The 12,551-nt window shown below is 43.5% G+C and overlaps 3 protein-coding genes across 3 annotated transcripts in view; 1 reads left to right on the forward strand and 2 right to left on the reverse strand.

The window, feature by feature from the left end:
- The window catches only part of LOC133933439 (zinc finger protein 260-like), a 627,571-nt gene that overhangs the window by 599,440 nt on the left and 15,580 nt on the right, over positions 1 to 12,551 (reverse strand). The window lies entirely within an intron of this gene.
- Positions 1 to 12,551, forward strand: part of LOC133933462 (histone H4-like) — a 556,161-nt gene that overhangs the window by 376,810 nt on the left and 166,800 nt on the right. Inside the window, exon 3 of the mRNA XM_062380582.1 lies at positions 10,133 to 10,148. Within this exon, the coding sequence (XP_062236566.1) occupies positions 10,133 to 10,148 (16 nt within the window). The remainder of the gene's footprint in view (positions 1 to 10,132; positions 10,149 to 12,551) is intronic.
- LOC133933456 (transcriptional regulator Myc-like) lies at positions 7,943 to 9,300 on the reverse strand. Its single transcript, XM_062380571.1, has 2 exons — positions 9,017 to 9,300; positions 7,943 to 8,675 (listed from the first exon to the last, which is right to left on the reverse strand). Exons 1-2 carry the CDS (start codon positions 9,288 to 9,290, stop codon positions 8,026 to 8,028), a joined length of 924 nt encoding a protein of 307 aa, XP_062236555.1. The 5' UTR covers positions 9,291 to 9,300; the 3' UTR covers positions 7,943 to 8,025.

Genomic DNA, 12,551 nt, shown 5'->3' on the forward strand with positions numbered 1-12,551 from the left:
TGCTCTGCCACCTGCTGCTTTAGAGCAGCGTTCTCAGCAGCCAGATGTGCGACGAGCTGCTTCTTCTGGTCACTATTTATTCTTGTTGAATCATCGAGTCTTGCAGCCTGCTCTGCCTCCTGCTTTACAGCAGTGATCTCAGCAGAGTGATTTCATTCGACTGCATTTGTCCAAGAGACTGAAAGAAACAAATATAGATATAAGAGGTAAATACACAGTCCCATCCTAACGTCAGGTATATTCAAACAGATCTTCTCCATGTTTGATGAAAGCAGTTGATCCAATGTAGGAAAAGTTCTTGTAAAGTAGTTTTGCTGTGAAGCGCTTGTCTGCTGACTGGTTTGAGGAAGTTGTCAGAGAGAAGGTTCTCGTGCAACTGAGGTCTACTAATGGTGTGATTGGACTCATGAGAGGTGTTGTTCCTTTATATATAAGGCAATTGTACCTGTTGCTCTTTTATATGTCAAATAATCAAATAACCTATGGTATCAAAAGAACCAATAATCTATATGACATGACAGCATCATAGGATCAAATAATCTAAGGATTTAATCTTTGAATAGATTTGAGCAGTGTTACGTAATATATATATTATATATAATATAAATAATAACAATAACAAAAATAAAACAAATATTTCTTATAATTATTCTGATGTTAATATATAACATCATCTCTCTGTGTACTTTAGCTTAATTAAGTTTCAATTGATAAGTTAAATAGATTTCCCTTCAAATCTATGTATGGCCTCAGATGATCAGCTGATTTGTTCTGAGAGAAAAATGTTTCCTCACAAACGGATAACGGCTCTAATGTCACATGACTGTTTGGGATCATGTGATGCAGATGTAGAACCTTTTCTCTGATGAACTGAAGTGACAGGACTGGATCTGATCGTCACAAATGAGGTCTATATACGCTGTTCACTTCGGCTGCACCGATACCTGCGTCAGGTATTTGTCTTCCGCTCGCCGCGATCGCCGGGTTGTCGCCAGATGCGGAAGCGCCGCACAACTCTCTGGAGAGGAAAGGACGCGCACAGGTTTTCTCGGGGCTGCGCCTCGCGCTCTGCACCGAGGGTTTCGGCGCATCGATCGGGGAAACCCACTGGGAAATGATTTAAAGCGATATTAATGTAGTGGTTCTAAAAGGTTTAGGGTGACAGTTGAATGTCAATTGGGTTAGCCGCACATATCCAGAATAAACGGGACGGGAGGCTGTGATTTCAGAAATATACAATTGATTTAATACGTGCAAATGATTAAAGACTGATCCAACAGCACTGGATCATGTGCAAAGGTGGAAGTACTGGCCTGGACTTGATACAAATAACATAATTAAAAAGGGAGAAGTTAAAGGCTCCAGACCCAATTCAACAAAGTTAAAATATCATGCATTAAACAACCATAGCACGCTTTAAGAATCCTACGCAAACGTTGAGATTTATAAAAACAAACTTGCCGGGGGAATTTGCGTATTTCCACGCAAGCTCTGACCCATGCGTATACAAACGTTTTGGAGACGGGAAAGTGGCGACACAGACGTGAGGTGGTGAACTGAAGCCAGATTATTGATCCACTTCATCATTTACATTAAAACCAACAGCTTAGTTTTGCTCGAGCGACAAATCTGTTCCACTCGAACCTTTTAATTAAATAATATATGGAACAACTCACAGCAAATTACGTTCAGATTAGATTAAACCGCGGAGTTAAGGAGCTGAGTCATTAACAGGTTTCAATAATATCTTCTAACACTGTGCGTGTATCAATAATTCACTGCAGTGAACGTGACTGAGCCATCAGGTGCACAGAGCGCACAGAGGGACCCAGCGCGCAGAACGCAGATCGCGCAGAGCTGCGGGTGAGAGAAGAAGTGGCTGCAGCCGATTGACGCTCTGCTGCATGAGGAGGAGGAGGATGGGGCACGGCGGGGGCTTGTGTGCTGCCGAACATCCGCCTGGAATTAATCACCTCCCCGAGTTTTAGAGGTTTTCTTCTTTCTACCGAGTCCGGACGCCGAAAGGCGGAAAACAGCAGAGAGAGGGTTCCACCGTCCCAGGAGAAGAGAGGGGAGAGCTGGGATATGTCACAACGGGACTTAGCTAAAGAGGAGACAATGTGAGAGCAAACAAAGTGTATGTTTTTACTCTGCAAATTAGCAACGATTCTCATCTACTATTCGAAACGCTTCGTCAACATGTCGCGCGATGGCGCTGCAGATGTTGTGTGGGGTCAACTCCACCGACTGAGAATCCAAACGAGTAAGAACGCATCACTCGCCCGACGGTCACTCTCATCGTTGACAAGTGAGTAAGTTGTTTATCGTTAACTGCAAATGACACTTAAAGCAAAACTCAGCTCTATGAAAATGATTCATCAATACGACAGTCTGCATGTATTGATTATTCAAATTCTATTTGCACACGCTGCTCGTTGAATTACAACCCTCCACTGTGCATGTCTCCATCACGTGCACAGATAATTGCCAGCATCGTGCACACTACAGCAGGGCTAATAAGGTCTGCTGTAGGTAATAATAGGTAATAGTAGGTGTTCAGGTAAGTTTCGAAAATATATTAGCATGCTGATTGAGGATTATTCATCTGTTCATCTAGCCTATTTCTATTCAATTAACCATCATTTGTAAAATATTTTTAAAGTAGATTCCAATTGGCCATCTATTTATATCTCTGGCATTGCTTTAGTGTTTTTACATCTTTTTTCTCATCTTATTCTACAGAACAAAGCCACGTGCACATTTCAGCCCAGCCAATGTAGAAGGAAAGGCTGTGTACATTTGCAAATACTGTGCAAAGACCTATGTGAAGAATGACACAAAGATGCAGAAGCATGTAGTCAAGTGCCCAAAGTTTCCTCAGGGCTCAAATCAGCCTATGACAAAACAAAATGTTTATATTTATATCTGTATATGACAAGGTAAATACAGTTAGTATAAATTACCCACACAACTTCCAGTTTATTCCCGTTAATTCCTATGGAAAGTTTCCAACTTTGAATATTCCCGGAATTTTTCAACCCTAATCCTGATCAATTTTTGCAGTTGTTAATAACTGTTAATTAGTTCATAGGTGTTTTATAGCAACCTAGGTTTTGTCTGTTTCCCCTCAGATTGCTCTATCTGTGATGTTGCTGACACTTTGCGCTGCCTCCAGGTTCACTGCCCGGCAGCTGTATGAAGCCGCACATCTGTATAAACAAGCTCTAACCACTCGTCCTTTGTTGTCTTTCCCAGCAGAGACAGGACGAGGACGCATCATGCCGCTGGATTCAAGTTTAGCGAGTAAAAACTATGACCTGGACTACGACTCCCTGCAGCCGTATTTCTACTCTGACAATGAGGATGACGCGGTGAACCAGAGCATCGTCTGCGTCGCTGACTCCATCATCATCCAGGACTGCATGTGGAGCGGCTTCTCCTTGGTTTTCCCGTGTCCGAAGCAGGGCGCAGGGACGCCGCCGAGCAAGGACCTGGGGCCGGACACGCCGCCCAACAGCAGCAGCTGTAGTCAATCAGGTGGGTGGTGAACGTCTCGCCGTGCAGGCCCACCCCTCTGTGCTGCTTCCCTCTGAGCGTGCATGTGGCTGTGCATCACACACCCACACACATCTCCATCACAACCGCTGATGAGGAGGAGCAGAGCCTCAGTATTGTTTTGATGCATGCTGTCTGCAGACAGGCGGTAGAGCCATGCTGCCATGTCATGTTGTAGACAGCTGTAAGATCAGCAAGATGCATGTTAAGCAATCCACTCCTAGGGTTAGCCCCCCCCCCCCCCCCCCACTGCTGTGACATACATTTCAGTCAGGAATGCTGGTTCTGGAGCAGAGTGTTTCTTTTTTCTTTTTCTTTTGCAGAGGATGAAAATGGAGACGAGGATCATGATGAGGAGGAAGACGCGGACCAGGAGGAAGAGGAGGGGATTGACGTGGTCCCAGTGGAGAAGAGGCAGGCGGTGAAACGGTGCTACCCAAGTCCGCTGGAGACAAGGCCCCCCAGCCCGCTCGTGCTGAAGAGGTTTGACATCTCCACCCACAAGCATGATTACACTGCCCATCCATCCATGAGGCAGAAGCAGCCGGCTGTCAGGAGGCTGAAGCTGGAGAGCAGCAGCAGCAGCAGCAGCAGCAGCAGCAGTGGTGGAGGAGGAGGTGGAGGCAGCGGCGGCCACAGCAGGGTCCTCAAACAGACCAGCAGCATCCGCAAGTGTCTGAGCCCCCGGACGTCAGACACCGAGGACAATGACAAGAGAAGGATTGGAGGAGCCTTTCGGGAGCGCCAGAGGAGGCTGAAGCTCAAGTTGAGCCTTGTCGCGCTGCGCGACGAGATCCCCGAGGTGGCCAACAACAAGAAGGCGGCGAAGTCGGTGATCCTGAAGAAGGCGACAGAGTGTATCTACAGCATGCAGTCAGACGAGCAGAGACTCCTCACACACAAAGAGCAGCTGCGGAGGAGAAGTGAACTTTTAAAGCAGAGACTGGCACAGATGCAGGGCTGCCGTGCTTGAAGTCTGAATCAAGACTTTTTGGCCTTTTGTTTTTTAGGCAAGTTCAAGACTTGGGGGGTGTACAGTTCTTGTTGCATCCAAATGCTGTTTTGAAATCTCATTTGATTTCGAAGTTAAAACTGCCTCAATATAAGTTATTGGTCGATTAAATATTTCAAAGTTTATTTTTATTAATAAAAAATTTAAAATAGGGCCGTCCTTTTGGGGGTCCAAACTAAAATATAAATGTTTATGTTTTTATATATAATTTATATTTCCTAAAAATTAATTTTTTGGATCTCAATTGTCTGGATGTTCAGACCCAGTGTTTGATTTTTTTTATTTTGTTCATAGCTTCTTTTTGAAATATAAAAAATGTCCCTCTTGAATTTGTGTCCTTGTTCTTGCAGTGAAAACACACACACACACAAGCTCAAGGTACATGTTGGAGGTGGAGTGTGGGTACAACAGAGAGAGGAGACAAACCACCTCCATGATAAAAGCATCATGAATGACGTCCAATTCTGATTTAGTATAATATTGGATATTAATTATCAAATACATATTATGAAATAAACGGGGGGTAAAGCTTAAAAGCAGTTAGTTAGTGCTTCATCTCTGTCTGTACAGGATGCCTTCAGATACTGGGCTGACTGTAGGTCATCTGCACTTTGGCCTGACTCAGAGCTCAGTGCACCTCACAGAGAGTTGAGGTGTAAATATATGGATGTGTATTTTGATGCAGCACACTTGTTATAGAGTCACTGAAGAAGAAGCTGATCTCAGCAAAACAAGGAGTGACATCAACATTTCAATTGATCATTGATAAAAACGGTGTGTAAGGTTTGCTAGGCCTGTCAATCACTTAAGGATCAATTAACCATGTTTTCAATATTAAAAGGGAAGCATCTTTAAATGTTTAAATTTGAATTACAGATTTTTGTTTAGAATGTAAACAATGCAAACAACATCAAAGAAGAATTGAATACTCTAAGATTAAAGACATTGTGTGTCTTTGATGTGTCATGCAGCTCTTGACTTAATCATTGCCTATAAACCAGCGTTTGATCATTCTGAGCATCTCACAGCTTTGAGAGAGAAAGATTTTTGATAAACAATATCAGGCATCTGCTCAACGACAGAATCAAACAGCAAGATTACTGCTGATTCAACCTGATTCAACCCCAGGAAGAAAGAGCAAGTTGTCCCACCATGTCACGATTCAGGTTGAATTCTGAAAAGAGAGAGAGAGAGAGAAATATTGATACACCAGGAATGAGTACCAGGGCAAAAAAAAGAGATCATACATCTGAAAGACCTGATGAACTACGAGAGGGACAACGCTCAATATGAACAAGGGTGGAGAGTCCAGGCCTGCAATGACCTGCTGGAGACCCAACAACAGTTGGAAAAAGAGAAATCCCTGAATGAACAGCTCATCCATAGGAAATGAAGATCTAGGTCACCCTTATACAAGCAGAGGAGGATGCACAGGGACTCTAGAACTACCAGCACCATGGAGCATCGTTTCTCCTGATCGTTTCTCCTCATCGTTTCTCCTCATCGTTTCTCCTCATCGTTTCTCCTGATCGTTTCTCCTCATCGTTTCTCCTCATCGTTTCTCCTCATCGTTTCTCCTGATCAATTCTCCTCATCGTTTCTCCTGATCGTTTGTTCTGATCGTTTCTCCTCATCGTTTCTTCTCATCGTTTCTCCTCATCGTTTCTCCTAATCGTCTCTCCTCATCGTTTCTCCTGATCGTTTGTTCTGATCATTTCTCCTCATCGTCTCTCCTGATCGTTTCTCCTCATCCTTTCTCCTCATCGTTTCTCCTGATCGTTTCTCCTCATCATTTCTCCTCATCCTTTCTCCTCATCGTTTCTCCTCACTTAGATGAGAGCAAAGTCTCCAATGAGATCCAAATCATCAAGCAGAAGTTCAACCTTTTACATGAGACATGACCTAAAGTGATCACAATCAGAAGTATACTTATAATAATACTTGATATTTATGATTGAGTTCATGTAATATTTGAGTTTTATCAAGATGCTGCAACGGAATTAATTGATTATTGATCAGAAGCAGCAGGTGTGTTGGAGCAGGAAGGTTTAGGGATGTAGGTTCAGCCTGGTATCTTTATTTCATATATTATTTTTACAATTTTTGATTTTCATGAAGATGCTGCACTGATAAATGTAACTGTAAACCAACATGTTTTACTTTGCTGCAAATTTCATCTGAGACGTAGCATGAAGTGATTAATGATCAGAATCAAAGCAGCAGGTATGTTTAAACTAAGAATGTGAACTTCACCTGGTTTGGTTTGAGTAGTTAATATCATACATTGGGTTTTATTATGATGCTGCACTTATGAATGCAACTTTAAAAAAACCTGTTCAACTTTCCTGCACCACAATTATGTTGTGTTTCATATTAAACATGACATGAAGTGATCATTGATCAGAATCAGACACAGCAGCTAAGTTCGAGGAGGAAGGTTTATTTGACTCTTTAAAAAATGTAAACTTGTTTATTTTGATAAAATCCTATATTATTTGAGTTCTATCATGACTCTGCACTTAAGAAAGCAACCTATTTATCTTTCAAACACTACATCTGTGTTCTTATGAATCTGAGACTTGACTTCAAATGATTTGACAGATCTGTCATACAAGCTATTTTAGTCCAGTGACCTGAAGCTCTCAATGGTCAAGAGGTAAATCCTGTGAGACATTAGTTTTGTGTAACACCAAATACGTTTCAACTGTTTCTGGTATATTTATTTTGTATCTGAATAAATTAACCAGGAAACAAAGGAGGGATATGGTTGTTTATTATAATGCAATGCCTTTATTAACAGGCTCTTCTAAAAACAGGTAAGGTGGCCGAATGACCTGATGGTCTTCGAGACCCTGCATCAAAACTGCATCACCACATTAACCTGTTAATCAGAAGTGGACGTCATTCATGATGCTTTTATCATTGAGGTGGTTTGTCTCCTCTCTCTGTTGTACCCACACTCCACCTCCAACATGTACCTTGAGCTATTTTGAACCTACATCTACTCATAGCAGAACCTGTGATGGAATGTGTGTGTGTGTGTGTGTGTGTGTGTTTTCACTGCAAGAACAAGGACACAATTTCAAGAGGAAACATTTTTTATATTTCAAAAATAATCTATGCACATAATGGATAAAAGCAAACACTGGGTCTGAACATCCAGACAATTGAGATCCAAAAATAAATTTTCTTAGGAAATATAAATTATATATAAAAATGTATATTTTAGTTTGGACCCCCAACGAGACGGCCCTATTTTTAATATTTTATTAATAAAAATAAACTTTTAAACATTGAATCCACCTATAATATCTATTGAGGCAGTTTTAACTTCGAAATCAAACGAGATTTCAAAACAACTTGATCCGTTTTTTAATTTCCATGCAACAAGAACTGTACAACCCCCAAGTCTGGAACTTGCATAAAAGACAAAAGGCCAAAAAGTCTTGATTCAGACTTCAAGCACGGCAGCCCTGCATCTGTGCCAGTCTCTGCTTTAAAAGTTCACTTCTCCTCCGCAGCTGCTCTTTGTGTGTGAGGAGTCTCTGCTCATCTGACTGCATGCTGTAGATACACTCTGTCGCCTTCTTCAGGATCACCGACTTCGCCGCCTTCTTGTTGTTGGCCACCTCGGGGATCTCGTCCCGCAGCGCGACAAGGCTCAACTTGAGCTTCAGCCTCCTCTGGCGCTCCCGAAAGGCTCCTCCAATCCTTCTCTTGTCATTGTCCTCGGTGTCTGACGTCCGGGGGCTCAGACACTTGCGGATGCTGCTGGTCTGTTTGAGGACCCTGCTGTGGCCGCCGCTGCCTCCACCTCCTCCTCCACCACTGCTGCTGCTGCTGCTGCTGCTGCTGCTGCTCTCCAGCTTCAGCCTCCTGACAGCCGGCTGCTCCTGCCTCATGGATGGATGGGCAGTGTAATCATGCTTGTGGGTGGAGACGTCAAACCTCTTCAGCACGAGCGGGCTGGGGGGCCTTGTCTCCAGCGGACTTGGGTAGCACCGTTTCACCGCCTGCCTCTTCTCCACTGGGACCACGTCAATCCCCTCCTCTTCCTCCTGGTCCGCCTCTTCCTCCTCATCATGATCCTCGTCTCCATTCTCATCCTCTGCAAAAAAAAAAGAAAAAAGAAACACTCTGCTCCAGCACCAGCATTCCTGACTTAAATGTATGTCACAGCAGTGGGGGGGGGGGCTAACCCTACCCCGCATAGGAGTGGATTGCTTAACATGCATCTTGCTGATCTTACAGCTGTCTACAACATGACATGGCAGCATGGCTCTACCGCCTGTCTGCAGACTGCATGCATCAAAACAATACTGAGGCTCTGCTCCTCCTCATCAGCGGTTGTGATGGAGATGTGTGTGTGTGTGATGCACAGCCACATGCACGCTCAGAGGGAAGCAGCACAGAGGGGTGGGCCTGCACGGCGAGACGTTCACCACCCACCTGATTCACTACAGCTGCTGCTGTTGGGCGGTGTGTCCGGCCCCAGGTCCTTGCGCGCGGCGTGCAGGGAGGCGAGCCGCTCGGACACCACCTTCTCCAGCTTGGCCGCGGCGGAGAAGCCGCTCCACATGCAGTCCTGGATGATGATGGAGTCAGCGCCGCAGACGATGCTCTGGTTCACCGCGTCATCCTCGTTGTCAGAGTGGAAATACGGCTGCAGGGAGTCGTAGTCCAGGTCATAGTTTTTACTCGCTAAACTTGAATCCAGCGGCATGATGCGTCCTCGTCCTGTCTCTGCTGGGAAAGACAACAAAGGACGAGTGGTTAGAGCTTGTTCATACAGATGTGCGGCTTCATACAGCTGCCGGGCAGTGAACCTGGAGGCAGCGCAAAGTGTCAGCAACATCACAGATAGAGCCATCTGAGGGGAAACAGACAAAACCTAGGTTGCTATAAAACACCTATGGACTAATTAACAGTTATTAAAAACTTGCAGCTGCAAATAGTGATCAGGATTAGGGTTGAAAAATTCCGGGAATATTCAAAGTTGGAAACTTTCCATGGGAATTAACAGGAACATACGGGAATTAACGGGAATAAACTGGAAATTGTGTGGGTAATTTATACTAACTGTATTTACCTTGTCATATACAGACATAAATATGAACATTTTGTTTTGTCATAGGCTGATTTGAGCCCTGAGGAAACTTTGGGCACTTGACTACATGCTTCTGCATCTTTGTGTCATTCTTCACATAGGTCTTTGCACAGTATTTGCAAATGTACACAGCCTGTCCTTCTACATTGGCTGGGCTGAACTGTGCACGTGGCATTGTTCTGTAGAATAAGATGAGAAAAAAGATGTAAAAACACTACAGCAATGCCAGAGATAAAAATAGATGGCCAATTGGAATCTACTTTAAAAATATTTGACAAATGATGGTTAATTGAATAGAAATAGGCTAGATGAACAGATGAATAATCCTCAATCAGCATGCTAATATATTTTCGAAACTTACCTGAACACCTACTATTACCTATTATTACCTACAGCAGACCTTATTAGCCCTGCTGTAGTGTGCACGATGCTGGCAATTATCTGTGCACGTGATGGAGACATGCACAGTGGAGGGTTGTAATTCAACGAGCAGCGTGTGCAAATAGAATTTGAATAATCAATAAATGCAGACTGTCGTATTGATGAATCACTTTCATGGAGCTGAGTTTTGCTTTAAGTTTCATTTGCAGTTAACGATAAACAACTTACTCACTTGTCAACGATGAGAGTGACCGTCGGGCGAGTGATGCGTTCTTACTCGTTTGGATTCTCAGTCGGTGGAGTTGACCCCACACAACATCTGCAGCGCCATCGCGCGACATGTTGACGAAGCGTTTCGAATAGTAGATGAGAATCGTTGCTAATTTGCAGAGTAAAAACATACACTTTGTTTGCTCTCACATTGTCTCCTCTTTAGCTAAGTCCCGTTGTGACATATCCCAGCTCTCCCCTCTCTTCTCCTGGGACGGTGGAACCCTCTCTCTGCTGTTTTCCGCCTTTCGGCGTCCGGACTCGGTAGAAAGAAGAAAACCTCTAAAACTCGGGGAGGTGATTAATTCCAGGCGGATGTTCGGCAGCACACAAGCCCCCGCCGTGCCCCATCCTCCTCCTCCTCATGCAGCAGAGCGTCAATCGGCTGCAGCCACTTCTTCTCTCACCCGCAGCTCTGCGCGATCTGCGTTCTGCGCGCTGGGTCCCTCTGTGCGCTCTGTGCACCTGATGGCTCAGTCACGTTCACTGCAGTGAATTATTGATACACGCACAGTGTTAGAAGATATTATTGAAACCTGTTAATGACTCAGCTCCTTAACTCCGCGGTTTAATCTAATCTGAACGTAATTTGCTGTGAGTTGTTCCATATATTATTTAATTAAAAGGTTCGAGTGGAACAGATTTGTCGCTCGAGCAAAACTAAGCTGTTGGTTTTAATGTAAATGATGAAGTGGATCAATAATCTGGCTTCAGTTCACCACCTCACGTCTGTGTCGCCACTTTCCCGTCTCCAAAACGTTTGTATACGCATGGGTCAGAGCTTGCGTGGAAATACGCAAATTCCCCCGGCAAGTTTTTTTTTATAAATCTCAACGTTTGCGTAGGATTCTTAAAGCGTGCTATGGTTGTTTAATGCATGATATTTTAACTTTGTTGAATTGGGTCTGGAGCCTTTAACTTCTCCCTTTTTAATTATGTTATTTGTATCAAGTCCAGGCCAGTACTTCCACCTTTGCACATGATCCAGTGCTGTTGGATCAGTCTTTAAAATCATTTGCACGTATTAAATCAATTGTATATTTCTGAAATCACAGCCTCCCGTCCCGTTTATTCTGGATATGTGCGGCTAACCCAATTGACATTCAACTGTCACCCTAAACCTTTTAGAACCACTACATTAATATCGCTTTAAATCATTTCCCAGTGGGTTTCCCCGATCGATGCGCCGAAACCCTCGGTGCAGAGCGCGAGGCGCAGCCCCGAGAAAACCTGTGCGCGTCCTTTCCGTTCCAGAGAGTTGTGCGGCGCTTCCGCATCTGGCGACAACCCGGCGATCGCTGCGAGCGGAAGACAAATACCTGACGCAGGTATCGGTGCAGCCGAAGTGAACAGCGTATATAGACCTCACTTTGTGACGATCAGATCCAGTCCTGTCACTTCAGTTCATCAGAGAAAAGGTTCTACATCAGCATCACATGATCCCAAACAGTCATGTGACATTAGAGCCGTTATCCGTTTGTGAGGAAACATTTTTCTCTCAGAACAAATCAGCAGATCATCTGAGGCCATAGATAGATTTGAAGGGAAATCTATTTAAATTATCAATTGAAACTTAATTAAGCTAAAGTACACAGAGAGATGATGTTACATATTAACATCAGAATAATTATAAGAAATATTTGTTTTATTTTTGTTATTGTTATTATTTATATTATATATAATATATATATTACGTAACACTGCTCAAATCTATTCAAAGATTAAATCCTTAGATTATTTGATCCTATGATGCTGTCATGTCACATAGATTATTGGATCTTTTGATACCATAGGTTATTTGATTATTTGACATATAAAAGAGCAACAGGTACAATTGCCTTATATATAAAGGAACAACACCTCTCATGAGTCCAATCACACCATTAGTAGACCTCAGTTGCACGAGAACCTTCTCTCTGACAACTTCCTCAAACCGCGACAGACGACAGTCAGCAGACAAGCGCTTCACAGCAAAACTACTTTACAAGAACTTTTCCCAAATTGGATCAACTGCTTTCATCAAACATGGAGAAGATCTGTTTGAATATATCTGACGTTAGGATGGGACTGTGTATTTACCTGTTATATCTATATTTGTTTCTTTCAGTCTCTTGGACAAATGCAGTCGGATGAAATCACTCTGCTGAGATCACTGCTGTAAAGCAGGAGGCAGATTAGGCTGCAAGACTCGATGATTCAACAAGAATAAATAGTGACCAGAAGAAG

This window comes from Platichthys flesus, chromosome 22 (assembly GCF_949316205.1).
Source record: "Platichthys flesus chromosome 22, fPlaFle2.1, whole genome shotgun sequence".
NCBI lineage: Eukaryota > Metazoa > Chordata > Actinopteri > Pleuronectiformes > Pleuronectidae > Platichthys > Platichthys flesus.